General features: G+C 43.4%; 1 protein-coding gene across 2 annotated transcripts; it reads right to left on the bottom strand.

Moving 5' to 3' along the window:
* Positions 1-308: 308 nt before the first annotated feature.
* Positions 309-11,106, bottom strand: LOC119014354 (cytohesin-2-like). 2 transcript variants are annotated; one of them, XM_037089440.1, is made up of 14 exons: positions 10,764-11,106; positions 8,579-8,646; positions 7,902-7,987; positions 7,543-7,607; positions 5,842-5,908; positions 4,241-4,359; positions 4,054-4,134; positions 3,761-3,873; positions 3,370-3,518; positions 2,927-3,038; positions 2,752-2,828; positions 2,577-2,648; positions 2,208-2,356; positions 309-1,449 (listed from the first exon to the last, which is right to left on the bottom strand). In XM_037089440.1, the coding sequence occupies exons 2-14, from the start codon at positions 8,616-8,618 to the stop codon at positions 1,371-1,373; spliced, it is 1,209 nt and encodes a 402-aa protein (XP_036945335.1). In that variant the 5' UTR covers positions 8,619-8,646; positions 10,764-11,106; the 3' UTR covers positions 309-1,370. The 2 variants fall into 2 exon arrangements, with proteins under 2 accessions (XP_036945335.1, XP_036945334.1); XM_037089439.1 differs by lacking the exons at positions 7,543-7,607; positions 7,902-7,987; positions 8,579-8,646; positions 10,764-11,106 and adding an exon at positions 6,111-7,530.
* Positions 11,107-17,452: the final 6,346 nt, after the last annotated feature.

Raw genomic sequence — 17,452 nt, 5'->3', positions numbered from 1 at the left:
ACCACATCTCTCTATCACACACACACACACACACACACACACACACACACACACACACACACACACACACACACACACACACACAGGAAAAGCCTCCACACATCAGATACGCTCCTGATCTGATCAGAAACACGATGGTGAAAATAACAAGATAACATTTCTCAGTAGCATCACTTCAGTCGTCACCACATCATCATCATCATCATCATCATCATCATCATCATCATCATCAGTGATGAAGATGCTCTGGGTGTCACACTCTGATGAAGGTGACGTTGCGCCATCTGCTGGAGAAACAGACACACGAACACATTCACAAGTTTATTTTTAACAAGTAGTTTGTGTCGTCCGTCATTAAATTAAACACACTGGAAATAAAAAAAAAAAAATCACGTTAGCTGAAACAAACTGTACAACAAGTATTATATTATATTATAATTATGAGGATCTTTTAGCTTTTTACACTGCTTCGGCACTTTATTCACAACAGTTAGTCATGATATTTTTTTTCTTTTTGAAGATTTATTTATATATTTCTGATATTGTCTTTAAAGAATCTCTGGTGAAAACACTAAAATCAAAGTTTAATCAAAGTGCTACGTATTCTTCTTCTGAGCCGATCAGCGAGGATCTGATTGGAACTTCCTGGCACTGATGATCTGCACGTTATTGATCGTCACGCTGGTTATTCCGTGTTAATCAGTGGACAGATTGTGAGTCAACAGGCGCTCATCAAGACAGGCTGACTGATTCTGTGTCTCTGTGTGGTCGTCAGGTGTCTTTCGGTCATTTTTGCAGCTGTTTTGTGTCTTTCAGGTCGTTTTGCATATTCAGTCCTTCTTTTATTTTGTCTCTTTGGGGTTTGTTTTTAGTCTATTTGTTGTAATTTTGTGGTTGTTTTGTCTCTCTCTATGGTCTTTGTGTGTCTCCTTGTAGCCTCTTTTGTCTCCTTATGATCGACTTCCTCAGGAGAAATGTTCCCAGCTCATCATGCAGAGGTTTTGGTCAACGGGGGCTCTGGACCTGCACCCTGTGGTCCGGTTCGGTGATCCTCCAGTATCCACCAGACGCCCCTCCGGACCTCCGGACCTCCGGCTCTGCTGCAGATGTTTGTCAGTCACAGTTCTTGTTAGTTTCCTAGTGGCTGCAGTTTGCAGAAGTGATTCTAAGACTTCACACTGTGAGCCATAAATAGCTCACATTTGTTTGAGTTCCTCAATTTTTTACAGTTCTGTGAAATACTGTGCGATTAAAGTTTAGTTTTTTCCAGAACAGCTTCTGTCTCAAATCACAGGATGATTCGTCCGCGGGAGCGACATCAGAGTTCCGGTCCTGGACTTGTTTTTCCTGGACGTCCTGCGTGTCGGTCACTACGAGGACGTGTGGCCGATGACCTTCCTCTTTCGTAGCGACAACAGATCACAGAAAGGGTTCTTGGTGACACTCGCGCTGAAAGACAAGATTGAAACTGAGATCACGACGAGTAGAAGTCGTAGTTTTTCCATTTCTGCCTGCTGTTTGTTCAGAGACTGATTCCCCGAGTCGCCAACTAATCATCATCATGCTGATTAATCTCATTCCAGTAAAGACCGACTCTTTAAATTATAGTGAGTCCGAAACAACGTTTCCAAACGGCTCAGTATAAACTGGACTCTGCAAATATGTGATATCATAACAACTCCCAGGTTCATCGACCCCTGGGGATTAAATACAAGTTGCATATGTGCAAAGCTAATAACTTTCCCATCAGCCTCGGCTTCACTCTTTGTTTAGTGCTATTTAGCCAAACGTTAGCATGCTAACGCGCTAAACTAACCTGCTGAACATGGCATCACAGCATGTTAGCACGTCGCTTTTAGCTTAGCGGATATATATAATAAAAATTTTAATTTAAAATGGCTTCCTGAGACTTTTTAGGAGAAAGCTGCAACACTTTTGGTGCTGGTCTATGCTGGCTTGTTCCAACAGGGTTTTTTGCTGTAAATCTCCTTAAATGTTTTGTTGACTTCCCCTGAGTTCTCATCAGCATGAAGGCGAGTAATTAATGACTGAATCCTCGAAGAGCGGCAGCACATAAAACGTTGATTGAGACGCACCAGAATCAGTGAAATCACCTCGCCTTGTTTAAACTCCTCATGTGTTCCGGCCCGTGGGCCTCGACAAACATGAGTCACCGGCGGCACCGGGCCTCCCACGTGTTCTCTCACCTGATTGCGCCGATCCAGTTGTCCCGCTCCTCCTCGCTGGCCGCGCTCAGCTTATAGGACTGGTGTTTGCCCTGCACCACTCGGCCTTTGTTTTCCGTCTTGCAGGCCTTGATCTTTTGTCCTTTGGGGTTATATAACTCCAGACAATACTGTTCAAACACACACAGACACACACATGTTGCAGTGTTACTGTGTACATACGCCGCTCTGTTTATCTTGTCGGCCCCTCGTGACTTGCTGTGAGAGTCACTTGTGTTGGAAATTCATTCAGCAGCTGCCGTGTGATTCATGCGGCAGCAGATAATGTGAGCGAGGACGCTCGACTCTACGTCACTCGCGCTGATAAACAAAAAGTAAATAAAAATCTACCGGTTTGCTGGAGTCCTGCAGCTCTCTGACACACAGGTCCTCCAGAGGAATAATCCCGATGGGGTCTTTATCCTGGAGGAGACGAAGATCACAGACCGATTTAGGCTTTGAACCTCCAGAGAAGTGTTTGACATTTCCATATTTCGCCGACGCAGACAGACAGACAGACGCTCACCGTGGTGTATTTAAAGTAGTACAGACAGCTGTCGGTCAGGATGAACCACCTCCTCTTCCAGGTTTTAACTTGCCCGCCTTCAACAAACAAAAAACACAAAACACTGAAGGAAACCCGTCTGCAGATACACGACGCCTGCAGACGACTCAGATCTGTTCCATCATCATCGTCTCACCCAATTTAAGCAGCCAGCCTTCTCTGTCCGGGTTGAAAAACGTCAGCGTGAGGTCGTTCCCATCGTCCTCGGGGATTTTGAATGGCTCGCTGCGGATGCTCGCGTACAGTTTCTGTAAAGACAGAAGAGAATCCCTTGTGATTGATCAACACAGCAGCTCAGAAATAACTAAATTACCAGAATGGAAAAAAAAAACCCCTGTGTGCGAACATTTTACTCAAAAACAATCCTGCTGACGAACGTTTAGAATCAGAGCGAAAACTGAAGCTCCTGATGATCGGAGATAATGTCAGAATCACAAAATCCCCAGAAACATGAAAACAAACAAAATGCCAAAGTCCTTCTGAGTGATACCAGCAAAGAGTTTCACTGTCTGGCTTTTACATCAGGTTTCTAATAATAATATTAATAACCAGTAAGATTAACGAGACTCTGGTTCGGACCGTGAGCAGCTCGGTGGACAGGTCCTCTCCGTGGTTGATTCCTCTGTTCATGGACACAAACCGCTGCAGGCTGGGTTTGTCCTTCACGTTGGGGTTGTGGAGGCTCGTGTTGAGCATGATGATGGCGAAGGACAGGATGTAGCATGTGTCTGTCAACACAAACACAACAGAGAGAGACGCACATTCAGTCTTCCTCGAGCCGTAACAACAACAACAACAACACACGTCGACTGTGAGAGATAAGAAGTCGCTGGAGAGGAAAAACTTGATTCTTATTAGCGAGATAAAACCCGTCTAGTTTTTTCTAATCTTTGAAAATTAATGATACTTTTTTTAATTGGACTGCCAGAGAAAGCGACTCCGGCGAGACAAAGCCTCTTTGTGCTCGTACCGGTGGATTGGAAGACCCCGGGGTTACAGTCGCAGTAGCGAGTTGCGAACGCCTCCATCATCCTGTCAATCTTCTGAGCTTCTCCCGGGAGACGGAAGCTCCACAGAAACTGCCTGCAAGACGGCGGAGGTGTAAGAAAAACACACACACACACACACACGATGTCAAGCAGGAAAGAAGGAGGAGGAGGTTTTTCTACATCATCAGAAACACAGAAAAAAAAAACAGGACTAAAGGTAAAAACTGCTGCAATGTTTCACACTCGCATGCGAGAGTATTTTGGTGACACGAACCTCAGCGCCTGCACCAGATTCAGATCTGAGAACTCGTGCAGGCCGACGAAGGCTTTCAGTATCTGCAGGTGCATCTCCTCCCTGCCAGAGAACAATCACACAAATCAGCACATTCAAGATGTTTACATGTTGAAGCAGCTTCCACACTGATGACGTCTGTGTGTGTGTGTGTGTGTGTCGACTGTACCTTTCTCCCAGGAAGTTGCCGATGGCCGTCTTGTTCAGTCCCTCTTCTTTGTAGAGAAACTCGGCCACCGACTCCGCCCGCCACTCCAGGAGGTTGTTCTCCACCAGGTAGTGGACTCCCTGAAGCAGGACGGGAGAGGAGAGATTAGCATGAAAAGCAGTGATAGTGACTGATGTGTTACAGTTCAGTTGAAGCTGTTGGTCTCTGCGTCTCATCAGCGATTATGCGTCTTGGTAGTTCAATCATTCAATCATTTCAAATCAACGTGACGACGCAGAACCGAACGAGCACATCGTTTCTACGTTTCTCTCCAAATGGGTTTAAGTCCGGCATCCAAGAGAACAAATCAACAGCGATTGGACTAAAAAGACCAAAAAGCAAACACTGATTCCAGTTTTCAGAACGATATCTGATCAGATCATCAGCCGGGCGAATAATCAGTCGACTTTTCATACTTGGGAACATTATCAGAGCCCGATCAATACTCTGATATTAGAGAGTAGAAACTTCTGACTTCAAGATAAGAGCTGATACACACTCATTTTTTTTGCAGTGACGCCTCAAAGTTGGTTACAAACAACAGGAAGTTTTACATGAGAGACAGTAAATTTCACTGGGAATTTAATAATTATTAATTTCCAATCAAACTGTTGATAAACGGCTGATGTATCGCTCGGGCTCTATCAGATGGTTTGAGACTTTTTACTCGAGTGCTGTTCGCATGTGTGACTTTGAGGTAATATTTTAAAACGATACACACAGAAACTAGTATTTAATGTGGTGTAGAATAACAACAGAGGGGGAGGACGTTTAAATAATCAAAGGGTTTAATTGTGTTTGCTGCTGTGTTTAAACTCTGCTACACTTCTGTCGGCTGATGAGAAAGTCCTGTCACGCATCATCAAAGTTTTCATCTTCACCTTTTGAGTCACCGTTGTCATTAATCAGGCATGCAGAGGAAGAGAAAGGTTGAATGAACGCCGCCTGCTGTTATCTGCAAAATCTCAAAGGCTGTTCAGTTCTCAGAAATATGACCCCGCTTTTTCTTCTGAGTGCCGGCTCCCGATGAGCACTTCATCAAATCGATTGCTCCTAAAGACACCCTTCACCCCGAGAAGCTCGTGGGCGTCCTCGGTGGCTGGACGCCGCCCGAGGAGACTCGAGGCTTTTTTAAACTGAGGATGCAGACAGGAAGCAGCGAAAAAGACGGAGGTCGCTGTGGTGAAGTGGCGCTTCTGCCCCACTTCAGGGAACAGGATGTGGTTTTTCTCGCTATGCAGTCATCTGCGTCTGTGCATGGTTTGCATTTCTGCACGCACACACACACACACACACACACAGCCTACTCAAATCCACATCCGCTCTGTGAAATCATCTTTGCCTTCTGTGAACCTTCACATCCAGCAGAGGGGCTGAAGCGAGTGAAAGTGAAGTTTCAGCTCCTGTAAGATTAAAACTCAGAGGAGACATTTCTTCCACTTCAGCTGTTGAATCAAATCATATGTAGCACACAGTGAGTGTTCAGATCCTTCACTTCACATCCTCTAAAAGCCATCAGGATCTCTAACGACACCGTCGCCTGCGTGGTCGTGTAAACTCACCTTTTTGGGATCCATGTTGAATTTCTTCTTGCCGCGTAGGAATCGTCTCTTCCTGACAACATTTTTACTGCAAAAACAGATAAAAAACTGATACAGAGACTTCACTGAAATCCACTCAGCACACTTTCATTAAGACTCTTGTGGGCGTAGCTCCATCACATGGTGGGTGTTGGGTGTTCTGGGGTTGGGGGGGGGGGCTGTGATACTGTTAATTTGCGGTTAATCGTGCCAGTAATACGGTCCGGACTGAAATGCTCTGTACTACTTACATGTTATTATCACCTTCTAGAGGGAAGCAACAGCACGGGAAGTCCAAGTATGCGGCACACATTCTCAGAAATGTCACCTTTTCTGTCCAATTTCTGTCACAGATATGTGGCAGTGCTCAGCGTGATGTGTTGCCCGAGCTGTAGCCGAATACTCGCCAGCATGACCCCACGCTTCATCCTGCACACGTCTAGATGTACTCCCACTAATCCACCAACCATGTGCATGTGCAAAATGTGCATAAAGGAAATAAAGAATAAAGAAAACTGAAAAATATTGAAGCTTCTACTGCACTTGGACATTGAAAAATGAGCTAAACGTAATCAATAAAAGGTTGAAAGATCAAAAAGTGATGGACAGACAGGTGAAAATAGGCCTAATTAGAAAAAAGTAAGTTGAAACAGTTTGCTTCAACTGATTGATAAATAGTTAGCCTAGCTATAGGTAAGCTAATGGATAAACAGTGTAGATAGCATAAAGTGAGACTAGTTAGCTTAATGTTATTGAAAGTTTACGTAGTTTGCTTGAGGTAAAGTTAAAATACCTGATGAATAAACAGTTAGATAATTAGCTTAAAGTGATGGACAGGTTAAAAAGTTAGCTAACACTGAAATAGTAGTGATGGACAAACAGGTGAAATGTGGTGGCAGTTAGCTAGCTAGTAGTTAGCTTAAAATTAAAGTTGAAAGAGTTCACCTAGTTAACTAAAGGTGACAGATTTACAGTTTAATTAGTTTGCTAAAAGGCCGATGGCTGATGTTAGCAAACAGTAACAGATGAACAGTTAGCTGTTAGCCAAAGTGACGGGTAAACATTATAATGGTTAGCTAAAAGTGATGGACAGTTTAAATGGCTGGATAGAAGTGACTCATGAGCGATTGTAGTCGGCCTTGCTAGCTAAAAGTCTGTCAGTTGAATTAGCCTAGCGAGCTAAAAGTGGCTATTAGCTAGTATAAAGGGATGGAAAGTGAAATAGTTAAAAGTAATGGATAAACAGTTAACTGTTAGCTGAAAGTAGCTGATAAACAGTTAGCTAGAAGTGGCTGAAACCAGGTTGAAATTAGCTTAATTGATAAATGGTAAATAAACTTTTACTTGAACTCATCTGATTGATCTGTCATGGTTAAATTGACCATGAAGCACTGTGTCAGAAGATATCTGTGAAATATATAATAAAATGTTGTAACTCATGGGGTTGAGAGGTTTGAGTAGCAGGTTTTAAAGATGCTCTCAGCAGAAGAGCTGGCACGTGTCGGTATTTTGACGTCTGACCCTGACGTATAAAAATCTCAATAAAGCTTCTTACATGACTGTGTCGAACTGAACGTTATGTGTGGTTTGGAAATCTAAACTGCAATCAATAAAGAGGAGGGGGTCACGCTGATTCACACAGAAGAATCCATGTTGACTCATAATAAAAAGGCTCATGCTCACTTCTGCTCCTTCGTTTCAGAGCCGTGGATTTCTGGCGTGACGCGATTGATCTCCAACCTCAGCTTCTGAAAAGAGGGAGTGGAAGAAAAAACGGCAGCGGTGTCAGCCGGGGGACCAAGGTTTGTTATTACATCAGACACACCGTGGACTCAATGCTATATGACTCAGGGCCAATTTGACACTCACACTTCATAAAATAACCCTCAAATCCTTCATATCGCAATTAAAAAATGCCTTTGTGCGCTGTGAAAAAAAAAAGAAGCTCTGCCGAGGCTGCCGGGAGTGGGCGTGCAGGGAAGAAAAGAATAATGATGGATTTTTAATGTAAGACCTTGGAGAGATATATTCTCCAACAATACCTGAATGTCATCCAGCAGCTCAAACTTGTGAGTCCTGATGATTCCACCCTGTCTACTCTCTCCGGGGTGGTGGAGGTCCACTGGAGCTGTGGAGGAGGGACAGCACAGTTCAGGATGGTGACAGATTGATGAAGCAGTCGGCGGACCGTCTTGACAAACTCCCCTCACACCTACGCTCGCTCTCCCGGACCAGCATGCGCCACAAAACCTTTCCTTCGCTCGTCACAGAAGTGGTCAATGAATGAGAGAAAGAGCTGAAAATAGAAGTTTCTCTTCCTCTTTTCAATGACCAAGGTTGATTCTGAGTACACCGAGGCCCATAAATGTGTGGACGGTTTGTCCATTAGCACGATAACAGCAGCTATAAACATGTTAATCGTGTTTCAAGTGGCACAAAATTTGAACAGTGTTGAAGAGTGTTTTAAAAAAACGTGTCGATTCTGGAAAAGCATCTCAAAGCAGAAAAGCAAGACATGCAAGATGATATTTAATCCGTAAAATCTAAAATTGAAGCCATTTTTAAGTGAATTCTAAACACAAAAAGTTCTAAATTGACAGAAATAAACATAAACCATCTCACAACAACCTCGGCATTTGTTCTTGAGCAGCAACTTTTCCCCTAATAATATCAATTTAAGATTAAAAAAACAAACAAACAAAACAAAAAATCAGCGTACCTCTCCCCCAGAGAAAGCTGTCTCGTCGGTGTATGGCCATGTTGTTGACGGTGCAGAGCGTTTGACAGCTGTACAGGAAACAAAGCCGAGTGTCAACTGAGTGGTGGAAAAAGAAAAAAAAAAAAAAAAAAAAAAAGGGCCGGCGCTGCCATTCTGAAACACCGAAGACACTCTGAGTTCACTCAACAGTGTCTTACAACATGTCTGATGACGTGCCAGATGAAAATGTTGACACAGATCCATGAAGAAACCGATATGTCATCGATGCTGCTGACTACGCAACACTGACAGGACGTTTTACTGAAGTTAACTTTGGTAACTACAGTGACGACACAGTAGCACTGCACTTGTAAAAATATACCTTGTAGTTTAGATTAGGGACCAAATTATCATTATTATTATTTTTTTTAAATGTGTTAAACGTGTCTGCATCTAAAGAAAGGAAACAAAAAGTTGAACAGAAGAAAAACTCCTGTCATTTCTAAATATGAGGCCCCACCTAGTGGATTCTTAACATGTCCAGGACTGTTTGGTTTATTAAAAGGTGCAACTCAAATCATAAATATCGTCTACAGAGCCTGTTGAAAAGCTGCTTTTCCTTGAAAAACATTGTGATAGTTAATTATTCCAAACGTTGTTGGAAGAAGAACGACAGAAGTGTTGTGACATGAATACAACAGAAGGAAGAGATGAATTCCCTACTTAGTGGCACCTTAAATTAAAGGTAGATACACTGTGGTCTGAAAACACTCCATCACAAGATAAATTCCAGATTTCTAACCTCCGTCAAGGCCAAACAACTCGTTTTTCCTCCATCCTGAAAAAAATAGGGGTTCCCTTAAAAATGTGGGGTGTAAAACAACCAGAGGATTCGACACAGTACGAGAGAAAAGTTTGACAAATGGATCAAAATGCACATATTTAGATGTGTGTGGGAGTTTGGTATTAAGCAATAAGTCAAAACATTATTTTAGACTTCATGAGTCAAAGTCAGTGTGTATTTTAGTCAGAGTACATTGTGTCACAGGTCATCGGCTGCATCATGCTGAGACTGACTTCTCATTTGGAACAAGGTCACTTAGTATGAAAAGTGCTTCTTTGGTACAATGTGAATAAAAACTTTATTCAAATATATATTAATATAAATTCCACGTAAGCTGTTACAAGTCTTGACAGCTCATGTGTCACGAAATGTAGATTAAAAAAAGTCGACAACAATCGACCAAATTAAATTCATACTCCAAACCAACAGGGGGCAGCATTTCACCAGCGTGACTGCTAACGGTAGCTGCCCTTTAGTAGTTAGCTTAGTTAGCCATACAGGTAGCTGTTTACTTGTGGACCAGGACAGGCAGTGGCTAGCTGGTTAGCATGCTAACTTCGGGAAATAACTCTCTAACACAATAAATAGGCATCGTAATGTCAAAACGACTGTTTATTCACATTCTTTAAGCTGTTTACATGTATCACTCCCCTTAAAGAATAATTAACCCCTCTACGTAGCGTATATCTAGCAGTATGAAGGTGTGAAAAAATACAGATTCATTCAGATTCTAGAGATGAAACTGAAAAAAAAAAATTCTATTCATGTGTCGTGTCTTCAACCTCTCTGACTGCGACAAAATTAAACTCCTCAATTACCGAAAAACAGCTTCAGAGCAGACATGAATAGACGACCCGCGATAAACAAACCCGACAAAGCGTTCTCGGCCTGCCTTGTTAAATTGGGCCCATTTCTGCATCTGTCAATCATCAGGAGCATTTGTTATGAAACAAAGTAATCTACCAGCTGGAGCCTTTTCTGTCTGCCATGCTTTGTTCCTTCTGTAATTGCCTCCATCATTGTAGACGTGTGGTCATAATGAGGATATTGTTTCCAAAATCTCATATTGAGGAGTGTGGGGTTCATGATAAGAGGCTTCAACGACCAAAAATGGGTCACCAAACGGGTCCAGAGGGCACAGGCCCAGGTGTCCCAGGAGTCAGGTGACCCCTCAGTAGGCTGGAAGATGGAGCCTCTGCTGACACTTTTTTTTGTTTACAGCTACAACTACCAGAAAGTGATAAAACAACTGCAAAGAGATGGAGACTGACGAAGTGTCAGGATCTGGGGCCAGGGACTCAAACGCAGACCAGGGTGAAGTTAGAACACGTGTGAATTTATTGAAAGCACCAAAGCCAGTACCGGTTGGCGTGGCAGGTGGTGCGACTCAGGCTCAGGCTCAGGTGAGGTTGTCTGTGGCGAGACAGAGAACAGGTAAGCAGAGGTTTCAACAAACACAAGAACAAGTTCAGGTGCGGCTGGCGTTTTCTCACTGTGACTGAGTCAACGATCCGGTGGGGTCTGGAAGGTTGGTCTGGATATATACAGGTGTGCTGATTGTGGCAGATGAGCTGCAGGTGTGCTGACCGGAGCTCCAGTGATAACACCCAGCAGTGACTTCCAGAGGAAGAGAGCACAACACAGAGACAGACACAAAACCCAACACACACCAAGCACACAAAAAGGCAGCAAAATAAGACAAAAAAAACACACTAGGCAGGAGGCCCCGATGACACAGAGAGACAGAACGTGACCAGAATGAATCACTACACACTACGAAGAGACACAAATCAGCTGCAAAGAGACACAAATCAACTGCAAAGAGACAAAAATCTACCGCAAAGAGACAAAAATCAACCTCATAGAGACACAAATCTGCTGCAAAGAGACAAAAATCAACTGCAAAGAGACACAAATCAGCTGCAAAGAGACACAAATCAACTGCAAAGAGACAAAAATCTACCGCAAAGAGACAAAAATCAACTGCAAAGAGACAAAAATCAAGTGCAAAAAGATACAAATCAACTGCAAAGAGACAAAAATCAACCTCATAGAGACACAAATCAACTGCAAAGAGACAAAAATCAACTGCAAAGAGACACAAATCAACTGCAAAGAGACAAAAATCAAGTGCAAAAAGATACAAATCAACTGCAAAGAGACAAAAATCTACCGCAAAGAGACAAAAATCAACTGCAAAGAGACAAAAATCAAGTGCAAAAAGATACAAATCAACTGCAAAGAGACAAAAATCAACCTCATAGAGACACAAATCAACTGCAAAGAGACAAAAATCAACTGCAAAGAGACAAAAATCAAGTGCAAAAAGATACAAATCAACTGCAAAGAGACAAAAATCTACCGCAAAGAGACAAAAATCAACTGCAAAGAGACAAAAATCAAGTGCAAAAAGATACAAATCAACTGCAAAGAGACAAAAATCAACCTCATAGAGACACAAATCAACTGCAAAGAGACAAAAATCAACTGCAAAGAGACAAAAATCAAGTGCAAAAAGATACAAATCAACTGGAAAAAGACACAAATCAATCAAAGAGACACAATTCAACTGCACAGAGACATTACACACAAAGTCACTTAAAACTACCAAAAACAAATTAAAGAGACAAGAAGAAGAAAAAGTGACCAGAAATAGACTTGACAGCCACGATGACTGAACGAAAGGATCTGAGGGGGAAAGTTTGGGACATCTATGTTGATTAGTATGCTGCTGTACTCTCCGCATCAGTCAAAGCAAACGTAATTGCTTCAGAAATGGGCCTCAGCAGCTGTTGTGTTGACAGTCCCACATGTCATCAGCAAAATCCCAGCAAACAAACATTAACTGTGGACCCGCCGCACAAACCGCAGGTGCACGAAGCGAGACGGAGGAGAGGGAAAATTGTCCTCGATATTGCCTATTATTGAGTTGCTATCCATCCCAATTTGCGGCGTTTAGAGTCTCTCCGCTCGCACAAACAAGTGTACTTAGTGTTTTGACTCGTCATTAGGCTGCCTTCCACTCTCTCGGTCCCACATGCCAGCAGCCTGTCACATCTCCTCGATCGAAACTTCGGCTCGTGGCACTTCTCTTTCGCCTCCACTTCAAGGTTCCTGACGTTTTATCCTGTTGTCATGGTAACCCGATACCCACGATGCAAACGCTACCCGTCAGATGAGAAACCTTCAGGTTACAAAAGAAGCGTCTATTTACAGCACGAGGAATGTAGGCAGCGAGCAGAGGTGACAGGTGCTCGTGTTTCAATATGTCCTCGCGTGCAAACATTAAAAGCTTTTACCTGAGTCTCTCTCACGTCTCTCACAATAAAGTGTTGTGTCAGAGCTTCTACAAACCTTCACAGGGACTCTTCAATTATGCACAACCCTGTCATAGTTTCTTTCCCTTGAGCTCTGCCTCTGAAAACCTCCCCGCTGCATTTTAATCCATATTCTCTAAGATTAAAATGAGACGAAAAAGCTGTCTGAAGGTTTGCTTGAGCGATATTGACCCCAGACTGAATTAAGACCTGCAGGATTTTGAGCACAGTCTGAGAACTTTGAGAAGCAATTAACTTTTCCGTTCACGGCCGTTGTCTCTTGAGCGGAGATCGTCGACACTGAGCAGCCTGCAGAGAGAGGTTACGACAGGTGAATGGGATGTGGGTAACTGTGCTGATTGGTCGAGGCGATGCCTGGTTACCTGCTGGTGGGAATACCAGAAACAACAAGGTGTCGTTCCTCGGAGAGTTCTTGTGTCTGCGTGAACTCGAGAGGTGGAAATTCTCCTTACTTAGTCCCTGCTGGTGTCCTGAAGATATTTAAACTGTACTTGCTTCTCGCAGAAGCACTTGAATAGTTATGAAGGTGACATTTTTTTATATCTTATAACTATAAAATCTATCCTCTCGTATCTTATTGTGACTTCCTGTCTTTGTCCTCTTTCCTGCCCTTTTTCAGTGAACTTGTATTTGTGTATTTAAGTCCCGTCACTTTCCCTCCGTCGTTGTCTTTTTTCTGTTTTGTTGCTGTGAGTCAAGTTTTACCTGGATTCGCCCTTTATCCTCGTGTTGTGTTGTTGTGGATGACTTGAATCCGCCCACCCTTACAAGATGTTCAGCCAATTCAGCTTCTAGAACAGTTCATCCTTCTCTTAGAAATGTTTATAGATGGGAAAAACAGTCATTCAGCTTTCAGGGCTGCATGAAAATAATGTCAACAAAGCAATGAATGTACCTTTGTCGCAGTCAAGAACACATCCAGCTCTAAAAGGACGACCGCCTGCCTTTTATTCATCAGCTCGGCAGAAGCCCTAAACACTGAAGCGAATGTATTTCAGAAGATTGTTGGTAGCACAGCGCTTCGATGGAAATAACCTTGCCACATGTTTGCTCCGGCTTTAATGATCTCTCTCTCAATCACTGTTCAGCTGCTCTGTTAGAGGCTGTAAGACACTAATTTCCACTCCAATCCTTTCTCTATATGTTTTTTAAAGTTGGATTTAAAAGGAGCGCGAGTACGAATCTCCACTTGACATTAACAATTAAACTGCAGAATAAACTTCACAGAGACGGCCTCTGAACTTCAGCAGGGTCGTGCACTCGTTCACTGTTCTCATCCCTCTTCTTCTCCTTCTTCTTCTTCCCTCTGTCGACCCTCGCACATCAAAAAGGTCTCAGCGTTGTCTGGCATCATTAAATTCATGTATTCGTTTTCCGTTCGCCGTGAAATGTCACGGCGCCTTTGCTCCGAAGATAAGAGCGAACACGAGGACTCTTCAGTGTCTTGGATCCACTATCAAAGTGCTGCAGCTCAGTCTGGAGGCAGAACACCGAGGGAAACACAGCTGCTTTCATGTGTGTATACATGTGTAAATATATGTATAGATGTCAGATATAACTTATAATATGTATAAACTTATATACGTTGCCAATCTGATGGTCACAAAACAGAATATGGGCCCTACAGTGTGGATGCTGTGCAGAAGATCTGGGTTGTCTCCACCTCCCAACGCTGGGCCCGGTTCTGATTCACAGTATTACCAGACCAGAGCAGAACCACCTAATCGATTACGTTCTGGTTCTTCACAAACCTCCAGGAGACGTCATGGTGGCTCCGTCCATAATATTTCTCTCCACAGCTGATGGTTCGATTTCATGAAAATATTTAACAGGAGAGATTTTTTTTTTTTCACGGCTCCTGACAGGAAAGTTAAACCAGTGAAAATGTGACCGTTTAGGTCGCCGGATCAAAGCGGCCGTGCTCGTTTCATTTCAGGGGAGTCTAATTATTCAACCTGGAGTACCGACAACCAGAAGCGCAGCAGCAGGAGCGTAACGGCAAGAATGTCTCCTGACACTTCCCTCAATAAGAACTGACACCGGAGGTCAAGAAGCAGAAGATGAAGCAAACTCGTAATCTCTGCATCAAAGAAAGAGCTCCTTGTGGCCTCGACAGGAGATAATTAAAGCCCCGACCCGGCTGTAAACATCCACACACCCAATGAAAAAATGGTTGAATCTGCTGAGAGTTTCTTGCTGCTTCTCAGTTCACAGCAAAATAAAAAAAAAAATATATGAAAAAAAATAAAAACTCGCTGACATATCTGAGCAGAAACATGCGTCAAAAAATGTCTCTCATGTGTGAAACGTTTTTTACTGCGTGAGGAGAAGCGCACGTTTAATTATTTAGACTGTGATCATTTTTTAATGCTTTAACACACATGGAAATATTGATTAATAGGAGTCTAAGATCACAAGGGAGTGAGTAATCTGTAAACATATCTGCTTCTATACACACACACACACACACGCGCGCGCCAGGATTCAATTAATACATATAGAGTTACTGCAGTCTGCTTAATCTTGCTTTTCTCTGTCGAAATCCATTCCTGTTTCGACAAAAATCGACCAAGAAGCAGCGCTGTGAAAGAGAGAGGGAGAACTTATCTAATCGGAGCGGCAGCTGGTTCTGTCAGAGCGGCACCAGAAACCGCCTCAGTTTTTTTTTTCATTTCGAGGAGCGAGTGATAAGCACTGCGCATGAGCAGCCGCCACACCTGAGTACACAAAACACACAAGATGCTGCTTTGATTTTTATTTTTATTGTCATCTGTCAGGAGGAGGAGTGGTGACTGACGGTCCGACCCGACTGTGTTAGCAGGTGGGACGGAGGTTCTGATGGCGGGTGTAGATCAGTCCAAACAAAAAGTCCAGTGTGACGAGGGAGTGAGTGTTGGATCATCAGCTGCAGAAAGTTGCAGGCTTGTTTGTTCGATCCGATCTGACAAGGACGTCTGTATTCGATGTTGAGTGACGATGTAGTTTGTCTGTCAGTCTGTTTACTTTCTGTCAACAACCTCCAACGGGAGTGATCGCATCCTTAAGTTCAATATTTCCAAGGGTGTAGGAAGCATTTTTTCTAATTACGGTCAGTGTTCTGGTGCCTTTTCACAAGCACATGCCTGCAATCCACACGTTTATTTCACTGCGTATAGCGACGAAGGACGATGACGAAGGTACGATACACAAGGTGGAACATTTGTATAGGTAGATTTTCATACTATGACCTCCCAAATGAGATTCCTGGGATGCATTTTAGCAGGGCTGCGTTTCGTCCTTTTCTTCTGGTTGTCATTCTTTGCACTGAGAGAGAAATCCATTAACTGTCCCCGTTGGAGACGGCAGACAAAGAGGAACATACTTCAGCTTCTGTTCAAAAGCTCCGCGTATTCCCTTTTTTTCCTCGTATCTGTTTCGTAAGAGGTAAGAGGTAAACAACCCTCAGCGTTAGAGGAGTTGACCATCCTCCCGCTCTTAATGAGTCACCAGCTCAAAGTGCTGTACGTTAACTGAACGTCAGCACAAATCAGACCGCAGGTGAAGTCCGTGTTTGACCTTCACCCTGATGGCCGAGTCGTCTTCGTACGTAAAAGCTAAACCAGCTAAAACGTGCCGACATTTATTTTGCCGACCGGTTTGACATTTCCTCTTGAAGTAAAAGTATGAAACAGTTTCCCTCAAAAAGCCTTAAACACCGAGCTCGAGTAGGCGCGACCGCCAAACTACCATTTTTGCATAAAAGCCTGGACGTATCCGATGAATCGCTGACGCCTTGAAGCCCATTAAACCTCTAAAAGAGTGGGAACTAGTGATCTCATTAAGAGGGTCCTTGTTTGTTTGGGCTGTGCGTTCGCCCACACCTCATCATCCACGTCTGACTCATCAAAGTTTATGCAGAGCAGCGATAACAAACGGCTAAAAATGGCAAAAACTGAAAAGAGCCCCGCTCCGACACATGATGCTGTGGGGCGACTGATGACTCCTCATTCACTCGGCCGTAGATTTAATACACCCAGGATGCCTCGTCTCTCTCCCTCTCGTCTCTGAGAACGCCAGTTTAATTAGACAAAACCTCACATCTGGTAACGAACCAGCGGTGGAGACAAAGAGTCAGTAACACACGGTCGGAAAAGTCTTTCAGAGGAGGTTTTAATTTAAGCGTCTTTCCTTCAGGGAGCCGGTTTGCCATTTACAGCGATGTTATTTGTAATGACGACGGCAGGCAGGAACAACGTGGGCACCGTTCGTGACCTTTCCCGGCGCCGTAGGAGTCCATTCCCTGAGGTGCTGTACCACTCCCACTCCACACACGGGTGGTACAGTCTAATACAAAAGCTATAATGACAACTTCTGCCAAATCCAGACTGAATAATTAAATGGGAAGCCTTAATTGATTTTTTTTTCCTGGCAGAGCTGGTTGAAAGAGATTCGGGGACAAAAAGAAAGACTTTCAGTGATTCCACTCGCAGCTCTGACGGCAGGAGATTGACATCAGTTGGTGAAAAATAAAGGAGTCGGTTTAAAACCCAACATCTCTGTCGTTTGATGAAGAAATCCGTCCTGAAAATGAAAGATAAACGATCGTTATTGTTCGTCCCTTGATGTCATTTGAGAAACTGTGATGTTTGGCTGGACCTGGGTGTTTCACTTGGGCTCACTCCTTTTTTATATAAATAAATCAGATGGCTGGTTTCACTGGTTTCACTGGTTTTA

The sequence above is a fragment of the Acanthopagrus latus genome, chromosome 23, assembly GCF_904848185.1.
Source record: "Acanthopagrus latus isolate v.2019 chromosome 23, fAcaLat1.1, whole genome shotgun sequence".
Taxonomy (NCBI): Eukaryota; Metazoa; Chordata; class Actinopteri; order Spariformes; family Sparidae; genus Acanthopagrus; species Acanthopagrus latus.
The sequence above is the reverse complement of the archived record's forward strand: the minus strand, read 5'-3'. Positions and strand labels throughout refer to the sequence as shown.

What these genes read in the sequence shown, in the direction of transcription:
- LOC119014354 (XM_037089440.1), bottom strand. Translation starts at nt 8,618, where the DNA reads ATGGCCATACACCGACGAGACAGCTTTCTCTGGGGGAGAG. An exon ending in CAGCTTTCTCTGGGGGAGAG is followed by an intron (nt 7,988 to 8,578) that starts GTACGCTGATTT and finishes CCTCCTCCACAG; the next exon opens with CTCCAGTGGACCTCCACCAC. An exon ending in AATCTGGTGCAGGCGCTGAG is followed by an intron (nt 3,874 to 4,053) that starts GTTCGTGTCACC and finishes GCCGTCTTGCAG; the next exon opens with GCAGTTTCTGTGGAGCTTCC.